Raw genomic sequence first — 24,103 nt, forward strand, 5'->3', positions numbered from 1 at the left:
TACCGCAGCCTATGACAGCCCCCGGCAATCTGTTCGGCTTACCGGCAGGCAGAACTCCTCGAATGCCGGCTTCACCAGACGAGTGTACTGGTCGAGCACCATGTCTAGGTCGCGGCCGCGCTCGCGGGTGTCGCGCCGCACGCGCCGGCTCAGCCGGGTATCGGCGTCTGTGTCGACAAATAGCTTCATGTCGAACAGGGCGCGCACTTCTGGCTGGTAGAACACCAGGATGCCCTCACAGAGTACGACGTCGGCCGGGTACACCTTGCGCGTCTCCGACAGCCTGCAGCGGCACCGGTCATAGGGGTTGGTACGACAGCCTGCAGCGGCACCGGTCATAGGGGTTGGTACGACAGCCTGCAGCGGCACCGGTCATAGGGGTTGGTACGACAGCCTGCAGCGGCACCGGTCATAGGGCAGTTGGTACGACAGCCTGCAGCGGCACCGGTCATAGGGGTTGGTACGACAGCCTGCAGCGGCACCGGTCATAGGGGTTGGTACGACAGCCTGCAGCGGCACCGGTCATAGGGGTTGGTACGACAGCCTGCAGCGGCACCGGTCATAGGGGTTGGTACGACAGCCTGCAGCGGCACCGGTCATAGGGGTTGGTACGACAGCCTGCAGCGGCACCGGTCATAGGGCAGTTGGTACGACAGCCTGCAGCGGCACCGGTCATAGGGGTTGGTACGACAGCCTGCAGCGGCACCGGTCATAGGGGTTGGTACGACAGCCTGCAGCGGCACCGGTCATAGGGCAGTTGGTACGACAGCCTGCAGCGGCACCGGTCATAGGGCAGTTGGTACGACAGCCTGCAGCGGCACCGGTCATAGGGGTTGGTACGACAGCCTGCAGCGGCACCGGTCATAGGGGTTGGTACGACAGCCTGCAGCGGCACCGGTCATAGGGCAGTTGGTACGACAGCCTGCAGCGGCACCGGTCATAGGGGTTGGTACGACAGCCTGCAGCGGCACCGGTCATAGGGGTTGGTACGACAGCCTGCAGCGGCACCGGTCATAGGGCAGTTGGTACGGGTCAAAGTTGCCAGCTCTTCATAGGCGAGTGCTGTTACCATAAAAACGTTGAGGAAACAATAGACATCGCACATCATATCCTATTATGTCACATTTCCCTCGGGCGCCCACCTAGACAAGCACCAGAGCACCGCGGCGTCTGGCGCACAGGTGGCGCCGGGCGTGGCCCAGTCAGAACACACGTGAAAAATTGCGCCTTAACCCGCGCCCCGCTGGGGGGGGCAGAATCTGCCCCCCCTCCCGTTTTTCGCCAATAACTTCTAAACGCGTTACGCCAGCGACGTCAAACTTTCAGTACCTTATCATACATTAATTTGACACGTTCCCTGAAAATTTGAGCGAAATCCGTCGGAATATTTTTGAGAAATTGACGTTTTAGTGACGTCATGTTCGCCATTTTCGCCTCAAAAACGGCAAAATTTCAAACGCCGCTAACATCTTCATTTTTAAAGGAATCAAGACGTAACAAAAAAGGTTATACGTGATTCTACTTTGTCTATCAAATGGCTATCTCGGTTTTTTGAAAATTTTGGATTTTCGCCAAATTTTTTCAAAAAAACTGACTTTTTTGGGAAAATATTTATAAAATCCAAAATTTTGAGTTTATCCAAAAAAACCGGAATATATGTCAAAGAAGTGGTCTATGTGCACCTACATACCAATTTTTAGAAGAATCGGTTCAAAAATGTGGGAGTTATTCAAAATTTTATTACGTCACGACACACAAAATTTTTGAAAAATGATTTTTTTGGAAGTTCTAGACCTCGTACGGAAACAAAAATAGCACCATTCGATTTGCCGTGAAAAACTGCATCGGATAGACACCTTTTTAGGCCTTAACAACCAACTTCAAAATTTGACCTCACTTGACCTGACCTTGACCTGACCTCGACCTGAAATTCATCCAGAGGTGGTCCATATCACTTATTGAGTGTGCCTATTGAATTCCATGAGTAAAATGACCCATAAAACATGTGTCGCACATGCCCTTTTCTATATTTTGTTTTTGGTGACCTGACCTGACCTGACCTGACCTTGACCTTGACCTTTGAATGACATTGTGTGCAACGAATATTGTCTTGGTAGTCTAAGAACACGTTTTGGGCAATCAGTCTCAGTCCATTCTTCGGCAACTACGGTGCAAGGCCGATACTGTAGAAACTTGCATTTTGTACCCTTGACCTGACCTTGACCTGACCTCTGACCTACTTAAGCAAAAAAATTTGGGCTCTTAAGATCCGCCTTGTTGAGAGCTTTCGATTGCCGTTTTCCCCGTCTTTCTACGACCATCGGTTCGGAAGTTAGACAGGGGGGGCAGAATCTGCCCCCCCCCCCCCCCAGCAGGGCGCGTATGGCTGAATAGCCCAGCGGGGCGCGGGATAATGATGCTGTAGTTCGTTTTTTTTTTCTAAGTTGGACCCTCACTGTAAACATGTTTTTGAACAAAGCACGATACTTGCTAGCTAAATTACTCAGAAAACTGGTTAACGCACATTGTACTGGAGATATGAATAATATTTTCCAAATAAGATTTTAACACCGATGATATACCCTTCTGTTAAACGCCGTGCGATTCATTGATTAGTTCAATTACCTACCTATAATTTCTGACAAGTCGTCTTTCTCTGTGCGGTTGAATAGGTATATAGGCGAATACGAGCTAGGAGTCTGGGAACTAAGAGCCAGGAAGAAATAATTTTGAATACCGCAAACGGGGGTGACTTTGCCATGTTTTCAACTTTAGACGCTTGTATTATTTAAACTTGTTAACGTATTGCAATGAATCTAACGGGTGGTCAGTATGAAACTGGACAAAATTTGATTAAGCATAGCATCTCCAATTATGGACATATTTTAATTATTTTTGGCAGGTGAATACTTCCATTTATTTTATATTAGCAGCTCAGATTTCAACTTTCTGCTATTAACTAGTAAGAAACATTGCGCCGGTAAGTCAGCAAGCGTTCCGGGACCTGTTCGCGCAAGTTTTTGAAAACAATGCAAATTACAAAAATGCTAGCATTATGCGTCACATTACGCCACAGAATGTCACCAGATCTTAAGAATATGTGATCATCGATAAGTTCTGAGAGCTTGCAGATGTTTTACATGGTGGGAACGGCAAGGTCACCAGAAAAATGTCCATTCAGCTCCGGAAGAAACAAATCGGCGCCGTCACCGCACAGTTGGGGCTATTCTAGTGATCCTGGGAAGCAATTTTGGGATCTTCAAAACATATGACCAATTAATATGTCAACCAGCAGAAATCAAGTACAGAAATAGGATAAAGGCGACGGAGGCACAATTTCGTACACAGAAAACCCGCCTGCGCCGTCTGTCACAGGGTCCAATGCAGGGTAGCAGAAAACATGGAGGTGCATAATGCAGGTGAAATAAGATTCATCATCCATATGCACTGCATATGGATGATGAATCTTATTTCACCTGCAGTGGCAGCCAAATGCCTTCCATTGCCGAACTTTATACCTCAGCTGGTGGAGACACTATTCCACATGTGGATCTAACCTTCGCTTTCGACCTGAGAGCAAGTACCCACCCGAGATGCCCGTCTGGCTTGCCATGAGTCCGAGGGGACCACGCGTCCAGTTACTTGCCGAGCGCAGGCATAGTACACGGGCGAAGTGCACTATGAAAAGTGTTTGAATGGCGTGTTGTTATCACTTATTGAGTCTCAGAACACAGATCATGATGCTCTGTTAGGCTCCGACCTTCAACAGCCACAGTACGCGCGCTAGACCACGAAACTTCTTGAGGAGGCTGGGGTGCCCGTAGTAGCACGTGACATGAACCCGCCATGCACCCCTCAGATTTGACCCATTGAGGATATGTGGGGGCTCATCAAACAGAACGTGTATAAGGGAAGGTGGCAAGTCAGCTGAGACGAACAACTGAAGTGGAGAATCCAGCAGGCTATCCGTCAAATCGACCCGAAGGTGCCGCGAAAGACAATAGTGGGGCTGCCAGCGCGCGTGCGCTTGGCGGCTGACAGAGGTCCAGTGTCGCAGATCCACTAGGCCGAGCGTGATTACAATAAAATGAAGGCACGGTAACGCGATTTTCGTTGCTTTCGCTTGAATACTTTTGACACAGTAACAATTCAAACTTTGTCCAGTTTCACACTGACCACCCGTTATGTTCAAAACACGGATGAAGATTAGCTCTTTGGGTTTTGCTTTTATCGTATTTATAGCTTGCCTAAAAATATAAATTTTTAAAGAAATTGAGTTGTGGCAAAGTTACACTGAAAAAGGGGTGACTTGGCCACTATGCCAAATAATGGTTTTTTTAACGCTAATAAATTTTTTTTTCAAGCATTTCTTTTAGTTGTATGGGGAAGGGCAACCATCCTTAATTGTTTAATGTAAAAAAAATAAAGCAACTCGAGGTTTTTTGCTCTTAAATGATGTACAAAAAGGAGCGATACATTACTTTTTATAATACATTATATTTGTTGAAAATAATTGACATTTTATAGTAAATGGAAACTGAAAAATTGTTCAGAATAGATAAATAGGCAAAAATATGATTGTATCGGTACTCTAGGACCTTGCCGCTTTCTTCCAGCGGCATTGAGAGGAAGAGAAAGAGGACGTTCTTGCGGCAACTTTCCGGCACCCTTATTATCAGCGTTTTGATCTATAAAATTGTACAGATTTCTTCAGCCAGTCTTACTGGCCAACTCAGGAAATGTAGATGATCTTGGCTGTGCTGAAAAATTGGGTCCAGCTTCATCCATTTTTTTTAATTTGGTAATTTTTGCTTTTCTATACTACCACTGTGCATTCCTGTGTTAATTTTTAATCCATAAACTTTTACTTTCTAAAAACCAATTTGGAGATCAAAATGATGCTACCTTAAAAAATTATTTTGAATTGCATCGGATAAGTATTTCATTTTTGCATTGATAACATGGTGGCAAAGTCACCCCATGTGGCCTGCAATTCACTTGAAAAAAAAACTCCACCGAAAATTTTAGCTAAATGAAGTGACAAATGCCAGTTTTGTTCGATATGTCAACTTAACAGCATTGTGATGATCAACCATACCAAGTTTCAGCATCGCAGTTCGTCTGAAACATTGTTAGTTAATAAAAAGTTCTGACCTCTTCAAATTTGACCATTTCAATGACTCCAATAAAATGGAGCCCAGTTAGGTATTAAGTGGTAACTTATCTCTCAGTGTTGGTTATATTGGAAGGCCCATCAATTATCTTTCATGCGTGCATAAAAAAGTATTACATTCTTCGTAAAATATCACTGGAGATCTCCCTAAAGGCTTTTTCGAGAAGCATGGCAAAGTCACCCGGCAAGGCAAAGTCACCCCCGTTTACGGTACAATTAATCGCCTGTGAAATCAATGTGCGCCAGTCAGTTTTTTCAGTAATTCAGCTAGCAATGGGGTTGGGAACTCGATTTTTTAGGAATGTATAGAAATGATCAAACTATTTTCGCAGAATTTATGGTGCATACAATTTCCTCATAAAATCAATATGCTGAGAGAAATTGGGGGAAGAGAGATAGAAAGCATGCTTTTTATAGTTCTTGAAAAAGACGCTGTTGATGCTGTTACGTCACATGTCACCTTCTGCGGTTGACAATAACGGCGCATCTGGCGCACCACTGATGACATGTTATAGCTATATGTGAAAGAGCTTGTTTGTTTCACTCTGCCATTCGCGCTGTTTTTAGCTTTAAATTATGCTAAAGCATTCACGGATGAAAGGTTCAGTCAGGGTTCAGTGTCAAAAATTGATACGTCTGCCGCGTGCTGTTCCCATTTAACATTGAGCGCGTGGTAAGCATTTTGTGCACCTCGAATTTTCATATGAAAAAACATGGGCCCTGTTCATGAACCCTGCGGTCGCTGCGGCTGCTGCGGTCGCTGCGGCCAGCCGGGTTGTTACGTTACAAAAAGGGGCGGGGCTCATATGTAGTATAATACATTCCTGCCCGGGGCTGGGAAAATTTAATGGTGTCACCGAGTTTTTTAATTGAAAGTACCGAGGGCCGGTAGGCCCGAGGTACTTTCGATTAAAATACGAGGTGACACCATCAAATTCTCCCAGCACAGGGCAGGAAGCTATTTCCCATACATGCGTACCATTATAGGGAGCGTTGCAAATGTTATGGAGGAACCAAAACGCTCCAATTTCAACCTTGTTGAGTCCTTCGTGGCTATGGTTTGTTGCGAAATAGCGTCAAAGTTTAAGTTTTATATGGTGATGTTTCACTTTATTCATGACAAATAATAAAATTATTGCATCAAACAAAATGTAGGCAGATATATCATAAGCCAATCAAATAAAATGGACGATAGATAAAATTAAGTTATAAGGAGCAAAATGATGCTCTTCAACTTTATGATGTGACGTCATTCATAATGACGTCATATATTTGAGAGGTGCAGGAAAATGTCGAGGGGTGCAGGAAAACGTCCAAAGGTGCAGGAAAACATATTTTCCTGCATGTCTCGGAAACCAATCAGCATTGAGTTCTCGTATGTTTCAAAAGTGCAGTATAATGCACGTGCCATTTTAATGCCTGGCTTTCTCGATTTAAACGTGCAATGCTGCATGTATGGGAAGATGAATACATGACGTCACCTTGCTGCGACCCCTGCGATCTCTGCGGCCGCAGCCCGCAATCCAGCGACCGCCAGAGCCGCAAGAAAGTAATTGCACTTAACTTGGCGCACGAAGTTAAACTGGCACAAGCCATGTTGTCATGGAGACGATTTTGTAAACAAATTCATTCCGTCTGGGAATTAGGTGAATGAATCGGGAATTGGCATGATGAATCGGAAGCTGCTGAAGGGCAAGCTCTTTCCAATACGTATTTGGCCTAATTTACAATTAAAATTTTACCATTTCTCTTATCTTATTAATAATTTCTTTGTTCTTTTTCATAAAAATGACTGAAGGCGTTGAGTGCCGAGGTAATTTCTATCTACCATGCCATAACATACCAGCAACAGCAATTTATGTACGGTGGCAAGGGAGACTGTGAAAGAAGCGTAAGATGGATTCTAAACAATTCTTTTGTGATATACTGAACGGCAAAGTGTAGGGAAAAGCGTAGAAGTCCTGTTTTGTGCCAGGCTGTTGCAGTAGCACTTATGAAACTCCGAAAAAGACCTTTGTTCATGTCCCAAACAACATTACACTGAGGAGATGATCGTCTGCAATAGCAAGACGAGCTGATGCAAGTACAGGTCCCGCGGGTTTTAAGCGTAGGTTTTGCCTTTCCGGCTATATCTTTTTCGTCTTCAGCTTTGTAGGCTTGAAGATGTGACCGATTTATTCGTATAGCTCCCTTCCATGATCATGGAAAAAGGTTTGATTGCATGCCCGCTAGTTTCGGAGAAATTAAAAGAAAACCTCAAAATTCGCTGTTTGGGGCATTCTGACCGCGGCTTCCCTGCAGTCGCCTATGACTACAGTGGTGCCACCCAACGGGTAGGACGCTGAAACACAGAGGCATGAATGAATCCAGCGCGTGTGGACGGTGGATAGAGGCGGGACTCGGCAGAGGCTATCACTGCGGCCCGCGCAGGGCCGGTGAGGCCAGAGGTCACGACAGCCAGGCGCTGTTTGGCATACAGGGAGGGGAGGCGCTCGCCTTAGCCAGCCTCGCCTCAGCCAACTCAGCCGGTTTGGTGGTAGTGGTGGTGGTGGTGTGTGTGTGTGGGGGGGGGGGAGGCCGCAGGCGAGAGGGGCTAGAACGAACGGAATAAAATAGAATGGAAATGCCGTGCCATGGTCAACTTACAATGTTGTTTACCTAATAAGCATTTTTTACATTACGAAAGAATTCATCATATTAAATTGAGAAATATACAGGAGATGTTATTTATCGATGTTACCGTTTACTTTTAGTAGAAACCCTACTTCTTATTAGGGGTGATTAAATGAACCCCTCTCCTTGGTTTTTCCTGAATAACTCGCGTAAATAGTGGCCGATAGCAGCGAAGCTTTCAGTGCCGTAAGTTTCTCACCATAAGTAAATAAATACCTATGCGGTCAGGAGTCAGGATAAGTTCAGGCCATCTGCAACTGAAAGTTTACACCTACCCTGAAAATTTTTGACCCTGACCAAAATGACCATTGATCTGTGACCAGTTTCTAGAGCCCATTATAGGCCATAATTCGGCGTGTCAGGTCTCTAACCGTTCGTTTCTAGACTTAACCCGGTAGGCGGTGGGCCTCCCGGCCACATTCCGCGCGGTGTGGGGGGGGGGGGGCATTTCCCCCCCCCGTATCTCCGAAACTATTGGACGGAACCGTAAAATTCAAACGGCGTTCGATAGCCCTGTCAAATTTGTCGAGGGAAACCAAATTTCATTGACCTCAGGGTCACCAATGACGTCACAGGTCAGGTCAAAGATAAAATGTTTCACTGTTCACGGGTCTTCTAGGGAATGCGCTATAACACCGAGGAAAACGCATTTTGTCGAAAATCAGCGATAGGGCGTCAGTTGCCTAGTATATATGTTGCTATTGGAGTTCACTGACAATATCAGGTCAGGTCACAGGTCAGGTCACCAAGGGTCAGCACTCATCACATGAACCCAACTTTACTAAGGTTGTGCGATGCATGTTTTATGACCAATTTTTCATTTCCAACTCAATGGTGCTGGCTATAAGACCATCAGGTACGGCTAAGATCACTTTCTGGTGGAAGTCAGGCCAAGGTCAGGTCAAAAAAGGTCAAATTTCAAAGTTGATAGTTTTGCATAAAATGGGTATTGATTCGATGCAGCTCGTCACGGGAAGTCTAATGGTGGTCTTTGTTTTGCGCTACGAGGTCTAGAATTTCTAAAAATTGAGCTGGAAAATTTGACGTCATCAATTTTGAACATTTTTTTCGCTATAACTTGCCCAAAAAAAGAGATATCGATCTCAAATTTGGTATGTGGATAGAAGGTGGTAAGGTCTATCACATATACTCAGTTTTGTTTCAAAATGCAAAAAAAAACTTTTTGGATTTTTCGGCTATTATATTCAAAAGATCTATTTTTTTATTTTTTTGGGGGGGTCAAAATCCAAAAATTAAAAAAAAATCCGAGATTGCAGTTTTGTAGCCCTATTAATTCTACACCTTCTATATTGAAACATTTCCCTGTATCATTAGAATATATGACCTTCTCCTCGGAAAATGACAAAATGAATGAAAATGATTATTGATGAATTAATGATATTTCGGTCGCAGACCTTCGTCTAAATCGAATTCGTTAAATCGTACAAGGCAACAGTAGCGAGTGAAATGCGCAACAATTGTCGACTGCCTGTAAAAAGTGAAAATTCAAAATTCGTTTGTCTCGTGGTCGTCATGCAGGGCTAACATCACATTTCGAGGTTCGCATTGCTTTCGATTGCATAAACGTATCGATATGAAATCGTACAACAATATCGAACATCAAAACATCAACAAAACATCGCTCACAAACTGATGGTAAGTGAACATATGGGTGGTAATATAAAACACTTTGATCCTACACCCTTAAGATATCATGCACTTAAAAGGCAAAAATATAGCTACGTCTTAAAAGGTACACATGAGCAGAAGTTCGGTACAGACGGATTGGCAAAAGCATATTCATCTAAATACATGCTTGCTGGCAAGACGGCGAAGCGCCCGCAAGACGGTACAGCGCCTAGACCCACAGCGGGCCTCGTGATGGATAGGTCAGGCGGCTGGCGGGGGGGGGGGGGGGCGTCGCCGAGCAAAAGGTGTGCGTCATATTTAGGTACACTGTACAACGTACATACATATATACACATATATGGTGAAATATCAAAAACCAGTAATATATATATTATATATATATATATATATATATATATATATATATATATATATATATATATATATATATATATATATATATATATATATATATATATATATATATATATATATATATATATATATATATATATATATATATATATATATATATATATATATATGTTACAGGGAGTTTGAGAAATCCGTGAGTTTGCAAACTCCCTAGTGAGTTTGCAAACTCCCTGACCCATCAGTGACTTTGCAAACTCACTAGGGAGTTTGCAAACTCACTGACCGGTCAGGGAGTTTGAGAAATTCCAGAGCGATTGGGCCAAAGAAAATCAAATGTGGATGAGGGTGGCATACGTGCCGTCCGTGATGTTAAAACAAAAGCGACTAGTGGTATGGTCTATATATAATCGTCGCACGCTGACAAAAAACTTACAGATCCTTCATTGTTTTACCGAAAAAAAATGCTACTCGCGGCTATGTGTAAAGGGGAGGTTCGGAGCAACGTGCTCCTCCGTTCCGTCGTTTCCATCCTCAGGAATCAGGATACTGAAATCCTTCTCGTCCACGCCGAAACCCCCACTCCGGGCTGGACAGGCACCTTTATAACATGCGGGCTGCTCCCTTGGAGCGGCACCGCTTCTCCCGAGGGAGCGCATCCCGTAGCCGGGTGCAGAGAGTGCTTGGGGGCTGGTCGGTCTGTCCATTCGGACGGGCTCAGCCGCGACGACTCTGCATATAGGGTGTCTGCCCACACCAATGTCTACCCCTATAATTCATCATTCGTCCGACTCTGAAATGGTCTTGTCAGACCGAAAGGGCCTAACCCAACAAAACAAAAACAAACAAGCAGCGTGCGCCAGTCGCAGCTGGGCTGGCTGCCAGCAGCGCCGGCTCTCGATGACACGTCTATGGCGGAGTGGGAATGGGCGTGAATTGATGCGTGTGCCTGTACTTTAGCATAAGTGACCAACAGTGAGCTGTTTCTACTTTGATATATTTAGCCTGACTCTGGAATAGCCACACTTGAGTGGAACGGGTCTAATTGGGACGTGAACTAAATAAATGTATAACTAAATAAAGCGGCGGTACATGCATGGGTAAATCACTGAGCAGTTTAAAATAAAAAAGGTATGGTGTGCATATGATCTATAAGCTTTTTGTCAGCGTGCGAGGCCTTAGAGCTAGCCTCCTTTGTTTTAACATCACGGACGGCACGTATGCCACCCACATGCTGCACACTTGTTTTTATTTGGCCCAATCACTCTGAAATTTCTCAAACTCCCTGACCGGTCAGTGAGTTTGCAAACTCCCTAGTGAATTTGTAAACTCCCTAGTGAGTTTGCAAACTCACTGATGGGTCAGGGAGTTTGCAAACTCACGGATTTCTCAAACTCCCTGTAACATATATATATATATATATATATATATATATATATATATATATATATATATATATATATATATATATATATATATATATATATATATATATATATATATATATATATATATATATATATATATATATATATATATATATATATATATATATATATATATATATATATATATATATATATATATATATATATATATATATATATATATTGAAACGAACTGCAACTTAGTTTTGCACCAATATTTACGAAAAAACCACACTTCGGAGTTGATCGTATATGTGCATGTAAAACTAACAGTTTCGGGTCATCTCGACCCCTTGTCAAAGTTTACACACATTGCACAGAGCAACACATCAAGCGAGACATTATACAGATGACATCGATTTCTTTGCACACAGACACATGACACCGTTCAAATGGCGCTTCTCTTGTAAAACCTGGCCTTAATAATTCCGGAAATGACCTTGTTAAATGCAAAATGACCCAATGACAAAATGACAAAATGACAAAATGTTAAAAAAATGAATGAATGATATATATATATATATATATATATATATATATATATATATATATATATATATATATATATATATATATATATATATATATATATATATATATATATATATATATATATATATATATATATATATATATATATATATGTTACGGGCCAAGTGCGAAGGCTAGTCCGTTTGCGAATGGACTAGGCCGTTTGCGAATGGCGGTCCGTTTGCAAACGGACTAGTCCGTTTGCGAATGGCCTTGGCCGTTTGCGAACGGACGGGTTTGTGGCGTTGCACTTAGCCGCCGGAAGCATGGATCCTCGGATTGGGGTACGATTCCGAATGAATGGGGGACCGCTGGTCGATGCAGGGGCGTCGCCGACAGGGGGGGGGGGGGGGTCGGAGGGGTCCGGACCCCCCCCCCCACACACACACACATTCTTGAAAATATGCCGGTCCGACGCCCCCCCTCCCCCCCCAACACACACTTTTGGCCACGAAAATCGATCAAGAATAAAATAAAATATTTTAAAAACGATTTTGGTGCAGTCTCAAAATAAAATTGTCTAAATCCGAGGAGTTTTCAGTATTTGGTGGGGATTACTTTGACTGACCGTCCGACCAGATCCCCTAGTCGAAAATCCGTGGCGACGCCACTGCGTCTATATGTTTAGTTTGTTCTCCGGAGCAGATCTGCGAGCTGGCGCAACTCTGGGTTAAGGTCTCCACACACCTGGTTCATTCGGGATGCGACTTTCCGCTGAACCCTGCACAACGCGGAAATTATAGCAACGTGTTGCCGCTGGCCAGGTTTCGGCCACCGATCTGGATCTGGGGAGGTCAAATATCCCCGTGACCTTCGAACAGCGGAGAGTCGCGTGGTGTGCGGAGACCGTTAGTACCGTGCTCCGGGCTCCCCGCTGATGACCCGACCTGACCTTGGTCGAGTTTGTGGCGCTCGATTCATTCTGCTCTGGTGTGGTGTACCGGGACGGTGCGGCTTGTGTGTGGTGAGTGCGGTGCGGTGAGTGTTCGAAAAACTGTTGTGTTGCATTGCATTTAACAATACGCGCACTGCAGGGGGGGGGGGTTGCTTTCAACCCCCTGTGGTTTTTCACAGATCACGAGAAAACGGCGGCGCGCAGCAAAGCCAAATTTTGTATACCTTTTCTCCCATATTCTGCGCACATTGTGTGAAAATGCTGACTCCAGATGACCTAAGGTCAGGTCACCAGGCCAGGTTAAGTGACGCCACCTCCGAAAAAGTTTGCACTTGCACCAAAGCTACAGCTGTTGAGCAATCGATATGAAACTTTCAGGATGTAGTAAGGGTGACACTGACCCGGTTTCCATGGGCACTTTGAGACATAGCGGATTACGGGAGGATTAGGGTTGTAATTCCGACCCGTACTCACGGAACCCATGTTTTTAAGTGGATTAGGGTTCGAAATGCCTTCGTTTTATCGGCTGAGAATAAAAAAGTATCGGAAATTACGGAAAGCAGGCTGTAATCGCACTAATCCTTTATTTCACTGATCCGATCAGTGAAATAAAGGATTAGTGCAATTACAGCCTGCTTACCGTAATTTCCGATACTTTTTTATTCTCAGCCGATAAAACAGAGCCATTCGAACCCTAATCCACTTAAAAACATGGGTTCCGCGAGTACGGGTAAATAAGTGTCGCACTGGATCAGTGTGTTCTTGAGTTGAGTTTGTTTCACTTCACCATTACATTGCAAGGCTCACGAAATTCATCGTCAGACAATGTTTCCAAGGGGTGAACGCAAGGATGGTGTGAGGTAAAGAAGGGGCGACCTCAGCATGACTGTGTAAACATTTTCCGGTTGAGTTACCAATACTTTGCACGCATGATTTCACACGGGACTTTGCACATGCCAAGTTGACTTGCCAAGTTGACGTCACTTTGCTGGATATTTCGCACTTGGCCTGACTTCGCACTTGGACTGGGAGCATAAACGCCCGTCCATTCGCAAACGGCCTAGGCCAACTGCAATAACGCACATGGACTAGTCCATTCGCAAACGGCCTAGTCCAAGTGCGTTATCGCACTTGGACTAGGCCATTCGCGAATGGACTAGCCTTCGCACTTGGCCCGCAACATATATATATAACATACACATCAAATCTAAAAATACAAAAATACACAAATACAAAAAAGTCACACTACTCGCATGATAGGCCATGACGATCCCTGAATATTCAATGTCGGTGTCTCGCTCCTAATGAGTATGCTTTCAGCAATTTTCCTGTCTGGATGATCCTGGGCTCTGTAAAGTATTCTAAGATGTAAGACATCTGAATCCGTATCAGTCAGTGAAACGTGCTCCTTCAGAAAGTGGTCACCGAATGGAGTGTTGGGGGTTCTATTGATAGCGTCACGTCGGTGTTCATTGTATCGTAGACTGACTGGACGCATGGAATCCCCTACGTAAGTGACATCTTTTCCCTCGCTTTTGCATATGCTACATTGAATTTTGTAAACCACATTATTTTGTGTGCAATCTCCTTTGAAGTCAGACATGCACAAGTGACATCTTTGGCCCCCTGGACATTTGGGTTTGCATATGGCTGATTTTGTAAGGGCGTTCTTTAGTTTGTTTTCGTTTTTCCATGCTATATGTACGCGTAGGTTTGACTTTCTCACGATGGATTTGATTTTCCGTGATAGTTGTTCGTCAATGAACGGCAACGTTAAAAACCCGTCTAACTCGTCCGTCCCTTTCTTGTTTCTCCCTCCGCTCTTGTTCCGTGGCTCTCTACCCCTTCTTGACCTTAACCGTTCTACTTCTCTGAGAAGTCTCCTTAACAGTTTCGGAGGATATCCGTTCTCTAAAAGTAACTGCCAGATCTTGTTGATGCTTTTGATTTCTTTTCCTTACTGGAAGAGTTGTTAAATGCCCTACGAAACATGTTTCAAATAATGATATGTTTAGTACTTTGAGGATGTGCCGATGAGGAGTGTAGAATGATGCCAGAATTTGTTGGCTTGATGAAAAGTTCTGTTTCAAGCGTTGTTTTTGCACCACGGGTCTCTACGGTTACGTAGGTGTCCAAGAAGGGCACTCCCACTCCATGACTACTGTGCTCCATAGTAAAGGATATGTTAGGATGTTGGTTGTTGAGGAACGCTAAAAAATCGTCCAATGCCTTCTGTCCGTGGTTCCAGATTCCCGCATAATCATCTATATACCGGGCTAGCCATATTGTATGGATTTCTTCTGAATACATCTGTATCTGTATCTGTATCTAGGAACGCTGGTTTCAAAGGGGAGTTCGCGAGGGCTTTGGTTTCAAAACGGTCGAGGAATAAAATGGCCAGAGGCGGAGCGCAGGGGTTACCCATAGCGATGCCTACTTTTTGTCGGAAGTAGTCATTGTTGAAGGAGAAGACGTTGTCCCCAAGGCTCTGTTCCAGCAGGCGGGAAATGTCATCTTTTGTCAACCCAAATGTGTCGATCTCATCTCCATGCTCGTCTAGTTTTTCTCTTACTGCGTCTATGGCCTCATTTATCGGTATACTTCCATATAGGTTAACAACATCAATCGAGAAGAAAATGCTTTCCGCCTTGGGTTCGTTATCCTTCAAATCCTTCAAATCCTTCAAATTTCAACGATATAAGAAATTTCCCTGTATCTCTAAAGCTGTAGGTCTGACAGCTCTTCCCGCGAAACCTTTTTTGGGTCGAAAATGGCAGAAATGACGTCACTCCGACGTCATTAGCGGCCAACCTATCATAGCCTTTGGAAACATTTTTGGTCACAATGTGTAATAGCTATTCCCGAGAGGGTACTGAAAGTTTGGTGACGACCGGCGCAGCAGTTCAGGAAACCGCAGACAAACACTGTTCTAATTCCTCTAAGAACTCTGCACTATTTTTTGGTAATCTATAAATTTGAATCACAAGACAGCGTCTATTATCGGGGTTACATGAGCACAGTAAATACGTATTTAGCCGCTAATTCGAATTAGGAACGCATTACCGACTCATGTAGCCACCTGCTAGTACGAATCGGTGATCCGATCCGCGGTTACATGAGCAAAGCAAATACGTATCACGATCGGATTCACCGCTAATGCGAATCAGGAGCGTACTACCGACTCATGTATCCACCTGCTAATACGAATCGGCGGTCCGAACAAAATCCGCAGGGAAAGAGGCTTAGAAGCGAATAGGACCAAGATACGTATTACAGGAACTATTTCTTTCCAAAAAGAAACATTAAAATGCAAAATAATGGGTATTTTTCATTTGCTTCTTTTGAAATAATAATTAAAAAATATGTCGGTATTTTGTCAAGTTTTCACAAATAAATAGAGTGAAAACCAAAAAGAAAATATCAAAGTACTTTCAGTTGAAACATTTTTCTGACAGCACTAGGACGAATCAAGAGAGGCAAGTGCTCAATGAGTCGAAGCAAGACAACTTTATGTTTAACTTTTTTTTGTTAAGTTAATTGAGAATGTTTTGAGCAGATTAAATGCAAAAAAGACATAAGATATTAAGTTTTTAATTCAGTCACCTCTATTGCTACGGAAGTGCGCCACATTTGTATGCTATTCCGTTTGTAATGCGCATCGGGCCGAGAGCCAAACTAGATCCGTTTGACGTCACTGATACGAATTTGCTCATGTAGTCGGTGCACTGAATGCGTTCTTGGGGAGCTGATGCGAATTAGCGTAGTTCGTATTTGGAACGGATCGCTCATGTAACCGAAACGTCCGAGGCACACGATTCGGGCCGTATTTCACAAGGACTATTCTTTGCTGACTGGAAGCGTCAAAATGCAAAATACTAAGCATTTTTTTATTGGCTGCCTCGTAGAAAATAGCAAAAAAAAAATGTTGGTATTTTGGTTTAGTCTTTGCATGTGAAATAAAATGAATGAAATATTTTTATAGATAATTTTTTCTGACCACCCTGCTGTCGCTGCATGGCGAATCAGTGCCCCCTGACTTAAAACAAGAAAACTTTGTTTTCATTTTTTGATTTCATGTTAATTTTAAATGTTTTTGAGCCTATCAAATGATATAAGTATTTAAAATTTAGCTCAGTCGTCCCGGTAAATGCCGCAACTGCGCCATGACTGTACGCTAATCCTATTCCGTTTGTGATACGAATTACCGGCCGTCGAGGAGTCAGCCCGGGTGAGCCAAACAAGATCCGTTTGACGTAGATAAAACGAATTAGTCTCATGTAACCGGTGCCGTAGATCCGTTTGTGGGGAGCTGATGCGCATTAGCGTAGTGCGTATTTGGAACGGATCGCTCATGTAACCCCGGTATATGTTTATCTTGATTAAAGGGACCTTCCCACCTTCAAAGAAGTTTATGAATTGGCATGAAAGTGATGTCGCTCGGTTCAGAAAGAGCGAAAACGAATAGCTACCAAATTTCACCGAAAAATATTCACCGGTTTTCAAGATATTAGACTTCTACTTTTGTTTACTTTTTGGGATCTCCTCTGTTCCTAGCGACTTTATTTGGAAGCAATAGTTTGGCAGCTGAAAGTGCGGCACTTGTTGCGCGCAAAGCAGCATATACCACCGCGTGCTACAAAACGTTTTAGTCAAACATTTAAAAATCGTTAGATATCTGCGCCGACGTCACACATTCAGACGGGTATTGCTATGCATTAGCCCCTCTGAATCAAAATGCTGCAATTTTGAAATTCAATATTTCCGATTTAAGGCATTTCTCGATGTTGTGAGTGCCGAAACCGGTAATTGTGAGCCAGGGACCCCATTTTGGCTATCTCAACTCAAATCTAATGTTAAGGTGGGAGGGTCCCTTTAAGCATTAGGAACACTACATCTGCTGTAGTAAATTGAAACAAACTTATTTGTTGTACTGGTGTATCTTCAAATACATACACTGCTGAGCCACCACCAGCTTTGGTGGTGCGGCTAGTACAAAACAGTTTGTATTTTTTTGTTAAAGAGATGCTCCATATCCTTTGTAAGCCATGTTTCGGAGACAAAAATCAAACACCATTTGCTCAAGGATAAGAATGAAATAATTTCATCAAACTTGTAACTACAGAACGAGCATTTATATGCAACATGGTGATACCGTTTATATCAATTTTGTTAATATGATCTGGTTTCCAAATTGTGCAATTGCTTCTAAGTCTTTCAAAATGTTCATGTGTAAGCGAAAGTTCATCAGATATTATATCTGAAAATGGATCAAAAGATGCATCTTTGTACCTTGCGCTACTGCCGAAGGTAGCAATACTGAATGATATTTCTAGCTAGTAGCTACTAAGGTAACCTAGACACTAGTCCACTGTCGGACCGAGGCGTGACCTCACTTGCACGTACACAATATAAACAAACGCTACTTGACACTTTCCGGAGGTGCCACAAAGAAAGAGGAATTTTAGTGCGTGTCGATTTACGAAACCGACACGCAAGCAATAATAACGTCAGTCAACATGATGATTGATATTTTTAGAAGTGTTGAATAAATGAATAAATGGAAGAAAAAAATGTTAACGGTTGAAATGCAAATAAGCCTTCACTCAAAAACAAAACATTTGTAAAATAGTTGTGGGATTGCTAGCAATCAATTATGGACTCACACTATGCCAATCACAAAAACAAAAAGAATCGAATGCATAGATGGTATTCCAGCTTTAAAAGAATTGCAAAAATGAAAGCTTTTTCCATTCCTAATATTTCTTCCTTTTTTTTTTGATATCAAAGAAATCAAATTTGATAGCAAAAATGTAGTTCAGGGAAAATTTGTGAATAGGAGATCCTTGAATGGGATGCGTAAAGTCGTGTATCGTAACACGTGGTGTGTACGCACGCCTTGCGTATTTCTCACATTTTTACGTTCACTTATATTTTACATTCCTTTGTGATAAGGAAAAAAACAGTGGTGCTTTGTTACTATCGATCTGCAAGCATAGTTGACTAGGTTGTGCTCAGGTTCAAGTGAGTACCTATTTATATCATATTATATCATTTATGATTGAGGGTATTTCAACTTGACCCTCAGTAGTAAGAGAGCTGTAATTTGAATTACTGCTAATTGGATCACCAAACAATTATGCTTATTTGAGAAAGAATAAAACATTCCGATGTTACATGTAACATCTACTTGAGTTTAGGAGCCAAAACAGTCACAATTACCATTCATGAAGTGCTTCCTTAGTAAGTGTAGTGTAGTACCCCTCCCCGGGCCCCCCGCCGGCTGGCAGCGGCGGCCGGAGCCAGTCCGACCTTTAGCCGGCCGGGTCAGGTAACCGGGACGGCCGCGCCGCGGCGCCGCGCCCGGGCCGGCCGGGAGACGGAGTCGGGTGCCCGCCGGCGAGCCGTCGGCAAGGGCGCGGGGCACATTAGTTCTGTATGTTCAGTCTTGAGTGCGAGTGATGAATGTGTGAGTGCAATACACTACAAGTGGCGACAAGAGGATGAGATAAGCGGACTGCATTCAAGACGACATGTTCCAGTCACCGGCGCCACCGGAGTTCCTGTCGCGGCCGGGACAGCGTCCTGGGAGCTGGCGACAATGGTACGAGGACTTCCTGGTCTTCGCTGAGGCCAGCGGGTGGTTGGACTGGACGGACGGTCGTCGGACAGCGTTCCTGTTGACAGCAGTCGGAGCGGAGGCACGTCGACTCTACCGAGCTGCTGCTTCAGCTACCAAGCAGGAGAACATCGAACCTGGAGTAAGTGACACTGACGCCGGCGGCGCTGGTGCTGCAATTGTGTCTCAGTTCGATGCTGCTGTAGCTGTTTTCAAGAAACTGTTTGAGAGCGATTCTGATGTTCGTTCTGCTCGCTTGAAATTCCGGAAATGCACCCAAGGCCCTGATGAGTCATGCGTGATATTCCTGGCCAACCTCCGCGAGGCAGTGGCCTGTTGCAGTTATGGTGCCCTGACTGACGACATACTGCGTGATCAGTTTATCGAGGGTTGTCGCTCTGACCAGCTTCGTGACAAGCTGATAATGATTGATGACCTATCTCTCTCCAAGCTAGAGGCTGTGGCCGAGGCCCACGACCGGGGCTTGCAGCGAAAAGCTCTACTGCACGACTCATCTGCCGGTGCGACTTCACCTTCAGCTCCTGCGGTGGAGGTGGCGTATACTGGGCAGCGGCGCAGCACGAGCCGCAGTGACTCAGCGCGTAAGCAGACGCAGCGTCAGCCTCCTGTGAAGAAGTCAGGTACGTGTCGTGCCTGTGGTCGACCGGGTCACTGGGCAAATGACAAGGAGTGCAGAGCGAGGAACCTGAAATGTTTCAAGTGTAACACTGTCGGACACTTAAGCAAGTGTTGTCCTCGTTCTAACAAGACCGGTGCTGTTGACAATGTGCAGATTTTGTCCGTGTCTGCTAAGGATGACGTATGTCCGGTCGTTCAGACAGTGTCGTGCCCGTACTATGATGCCTTCATTGAGATGAAGCGTGTCAGGATGCTGGTTGACACCGGCTCGGCGGTCAGCATCGTCCCAGCGAGGACGTACTGGCAGCTCTTCAGTCACGTCCCTCTCCGTCCTGCGGGTAAGCTCGCCCAGTGGAACGGCAGCGGCATTAAGGTGCTGGGTAAGATGTCAGCTGACGTCACAGGACCGGACCAGCTCTCCGTTCCAGCGGAACTGTACGTGGCGGTGGGTGATGTACCGATCATGGGCCGTGATCTCCAGCATCAGCTCGGAGTCACGGTGAGCCGTGGCAGTGTCGTCTGCCAGGTGAAGCAGGATCAGGTGCTGCCAGCCATCAAGGGATTCGTCCACAAGGTGCGTCTGATTCCCGGAGCTGTGCCCAGCACGCCACACCTGAGGACTCTACCGTACGCTGTGAGGCAGGAGGTCAGTGACCATCTGGAGTCCCTGGAAGCCCAAGGAGTCATCGAGAAGGTACCCTGTGGCTCTTCGCCCTGGTTGTCTCCGATTGTCGTGGTCCGGAAGCGAGGAGGTGAGGGCCTGAGGATCTGTCTCGATCTGACGGCGGTGAACAAAGCCATTGTCGCAAACGGCTACCCCATCCCTCCGATGCAGGAGATGCTGGACAAGCTCCGAGGTGCCAAGGTGATGTCCAAGCTCGACATGAAGTCAGCCTATCATCAACTGGAGCTGCACGAGGAGTCCAGGAACCTCACTGCTTTCGTGCATGAGGGTCAGACCTGGAGGTACAAGCGGTGCTGCTTTGGGCTCAAAAGTCTTCCGCAGTGTTTCCAGAAGCTCATGGAGACTGTTCTGCAAGGCATCCCTGGTGTTCAAGTCTACCTGGATGACGTACTGGTCACAGCGCCCACCCGTGCAGAGCACGACGCGAGGCTCAGCACCGTCATGAAGCGGCTGAAGGACTACGACATCACGCTGAACAGGGACAAGTGTCTGCTAGGTGTTGTGTCGCTGGAGTTCCTGGGGTTCGTCGTGTCGGAGCGTGGGATCGAAATCTCACCAGATCGGGTCCAAGGTCTTCGAGACATGGGACAACCCCAGAACACCAAGGAGCTCCAGGCTGCACTGGGGTCCCTCGCGTTCTACAGCAAGTTCGTGCCCAACTTCAGCTCTCGGGTAGAACCTCTGCGGCAGCCGCTGAGGAAAGACGCCCCAGCCTTCCGATGGACGGAGGAGATGACAGCTGCGCTGGAGGATGTGAAGTCGGCGATCCTGAACTCGTCTGCGCTGGCACCGTTCGACCCCAGTCTGCAGACGTTCGTCACGACCGACGCCAGCGACGTTGGTCTCGGGGCCGTTCTCTCACAGATCCACCCAGATGGAGAGAGAGTGGTGGCATTCGCCTCCAGCACGCTCAGCGCAGCACAGCGCAAATACAGCGTAACTGACAGAGAGGGCCTGGCATGCGTCTGGGCGTGTCAGAAGTGGCACAAGTACCTGTGGGGCAAGGAGTTCGTTTTGCGGACGGACCACGCTGCCCTTCGCTCTCTGCTGTCTGCCAAGGGCATCGGTCGGGCCAGTATGCGAATGTCTCGCTGGGCCGTCAAGCTGATGAACTATGCGTTTCAGGTTCAGCACATCGAGGGGAAGTTGAACCAGGCTGATGGCATCTCACGCCTTCCCGGCAGTCATGGGGTTGCAGAAGACGAGGACCAGCTGGTCGCAGCCCTGGAGGAGATGATGCCGGCGGTGAGCAGCGCTGATATCGCCGCAGCAGGCCTTGAAGATGACGAGGTCAAGGCGCTGATCTCGCAGATCCCACAGCGCTGGCCGTCGAAACTGAGGGAGGTGCCGCCTGTGCTGAAGCCCTACTTCAGGTACAGGAACGAGCTGAGCATCGAGAAGGGTGTGGTGTTCAGAGGTGAGAGGATACTTGTTCCTTCTGCCCTCAGAACCCGCGTGGTGACAGTTGCCCACGACAGCCATCCCGGGATAGTGCGCACGAAGCAGCGTCTGCGCGCAGTCTTCTGGTGGCCAGGGATGGACGGCGAGGTGGAGACAGCCGTCAAGAACTGTCCCACCTGCTCTGTTGCGGACAAGTCGACCAAGACGTCCAGGACGCCTCTCATCCCGGTCTCGCTGCCTACTGCGCCGTGGGACAAGGTGGGAGTGGACTTCATTGGTCCGATGCAGGGTCCGGCAAATCAGAGGTACGGCATAGTGCTCACAGACTACTACTCCAAGTGGCCGGAGGTGGCGTTTGTATCAGAGCCAAGTACAGACGCCGTGATTGACTTCCTGACGTCAGTGGCGACCAGAGAAGGGTGGCCGAAAGAGCTGGTGAGTGATAATGGAACCCATTTCACGTCAGCACGGTTTGCATCGTTCTTGCAGGCTAACGGGATCAAACACATCAAGGTGTCCCCGTATCATCCAGCAGGTTCCGGAGCTGTGGAACGCTTCAACCGCAGTCTGAAGTCTGCCATCCAGATAGGTGAGCAGCAGAAGGCAGACAGGCGGCGGCACGTTCAGCAGTTCCTGATGGTGTACCGGGCGACGCCGCACGCCACGACGGGACGCAGCCCGTCAGAGCTGCTGCACGGACGCCAGCTGCGGACGTCACTGGAGAACGCCGTGGTGCAGAGCAGTGACTGCAGAGGTGACGGCGCCATCCAACAGCACGTCCGGAAGAAGCAGCGAAAGATGAAGCGGTATCATGACCGAACTGCAAGGAAGCCCGACATAAAGGTAGGCGATCTCGTTCGCTATCGCCTGATGCCAAGGCCGCGCAAGGGAAAACCTCGGTTTTCCAAGCCATGTGTCGTCACCGCACAGCGTGGTCCCGTGTCGTTCGAGCTGGAGGGTGGCATCAGAGTCCATGCTGAGCGACTCTCCCCGTGTCATACATCTGTCCGCCGGCCTGACGTTCCCGGAGGAGGCGGGCGAGAACAGGCTGACGAGCCTGATCTGCTTCCTGACGACGCCGGCGGCGGCGCCGAGACTGTCGGCGTGGAGACAGCCGAGAGAAGAGAGGCTGTCGGGCCTGACCAGCTTCCTGACGGCGCCGGAGGCGGCGCTGGGACCGTCGCAGTGGAGACAGGCGACGGCGGAGCGGCCGAAGTCGACGTAGGTGGAGACGTCTGGAACGACTCTGCCGGAAATGCCTCTAACGTCGACGTCGAGGACGCCGGAAACATGGAGGGCCCGTACCGCACGCGAGCGGGACGGGCAACGCGGCGCTGGTGGAGATGAGCGCTTCGGGGGGAAGGGAATGTAGTGTAGTACCCCTCCCCGGGCCCCCCGCCGGCTGGCAGCGGCGGCCGGAGCCAGTCCGACCTTTAGCCGGCCGGGTCAGGTAACCGGGACGGCCGCGCCGCGGCGCCGCGCCCGGGCCGGCCGGGAGACGGAGTCGGGTGCCCGCCGGCGAGCCGTCGGCAAGGGCGCGGGGCACATTAGTTCTGTATGTTCAGTCTTGAGTGCGAGTGATGAATGTGTGAGTGCAATACACTACAGTAAGTTATTTGCTTACATAATCCAAACACATTGTAGGAGTGGAAATAATGTCAGCATAGAGCTAGAGTAAGCATAGTATGCTTGCATACCTATATGGTAGGTAAGTTAAATATGGTATTTAACTATTTATGTCTGGAATAAGTTCATATAGCCTATAGGTGATCAGTGCATGGGTTACATGGATACAGTAGGTGATATTGAGTACAAAGGGTAACATGGCAACATGTTTAACATGTTTGGTGATATGGCAATATGAGTTTAGTCAGTGTGCATGACCAATAGCAGCAAGCATGGGCATTAGCGAGCTTGCAAGGCACGGGTAAAAACAGGCAGAGTTGCCTGATTTGCATATCAAAGTGATATCAGTACACTAGCTTCATGGAAGCAAACAGTGGTAACATGCATGGCATTCCCAAAGTTCCACAAATAATATTAAGGCACATCAATGCTGCAG

The 24,103-nt window shown here is 46.4% G+C and overlaps 2 protein-coding genes across 2 annotated transcripts in view; one reads left to right on the forward strand and one right to left on the reverse strand.

The window, feature by feature from the left end:
- LOC122394351 (uridine-cytidine kinase 2-A-like) overlaps positions 1–3,065 on the reverse strand; it is a 60,223-nt gene extending 57,158 nt beyond the window's left edge. The window contains exon 1 of the mRNA XM_043391187.1: positions 43–3,065. Coding sequence (XP_043247122.1) covers positions 43–339 — 297 coding nt within the window. The 5' untranslated portion in view covers positions 340–3,065. The remainder of the gene's footprint in view (positions 1–42) is intronic.
- Positions 3,066–19,230: 16,165 nt separating this feature from the next.
- Positions 19,231–23,388, forward strand: LOC122394345 (uncharacterized protein K02A2.6-like). The gene is made up of 3 exons (XM_043391177.1): positions 19,231–19,458; positions 19,768–19,957; positions 20,159–23,388. The coding sequence occupies exons 1-3, from the start codon at positions 19,231–19,233 to the stop codon at positions 23,386–23,388; spliced, it is 3,648 nt and encodes a 1,215-aa protein (XP_043247112.1).
- Positions 23,389–24,103: the final 715 nt, after the last annotated feature.

Source organism: Amphibalanus amphitrite, unplaced genomic scaffold, assembly GCF_019059575.1.
Source record: "Amphibalanus amphitrite isolate SeventyFive unplaced genomic scaffold, NRLGWU_Aamphi_draft 000586F_arrow, whole genome shotgun sequence".
NCBI lineage: Eukaryota > Metazoa > Arthropoda > Thecostraca > Balanomorpha > Balanidae > Amphibalanus > Amphibalanus amphitrite.

Bases quoted from the DNA above. Each gene is read 5' to 3' on its own strand.
- LOC122394345 (XM_043391177.1), top strand. From the start codon at position 19,231: ATGTTCCAGTCACCGGCGCCACCGGAGTTCCTGTCGCGGCCGGGACAG. The intron at 19,459-19,767 runs GTAAGTGACACT...TCTCTCTCCAAG, and splicing joins AGGAGAACATCGAACCTGGA to CTAGAGGCTGTGGCCGAGGC. The intron at 19,958-20,158 runs GTACGTGTCGTG...TCGTTCAGACAG, and splicing joins GCCTCCTGTGAAGAAGTCAG to TGTCGTGCCCGTACTATGAT.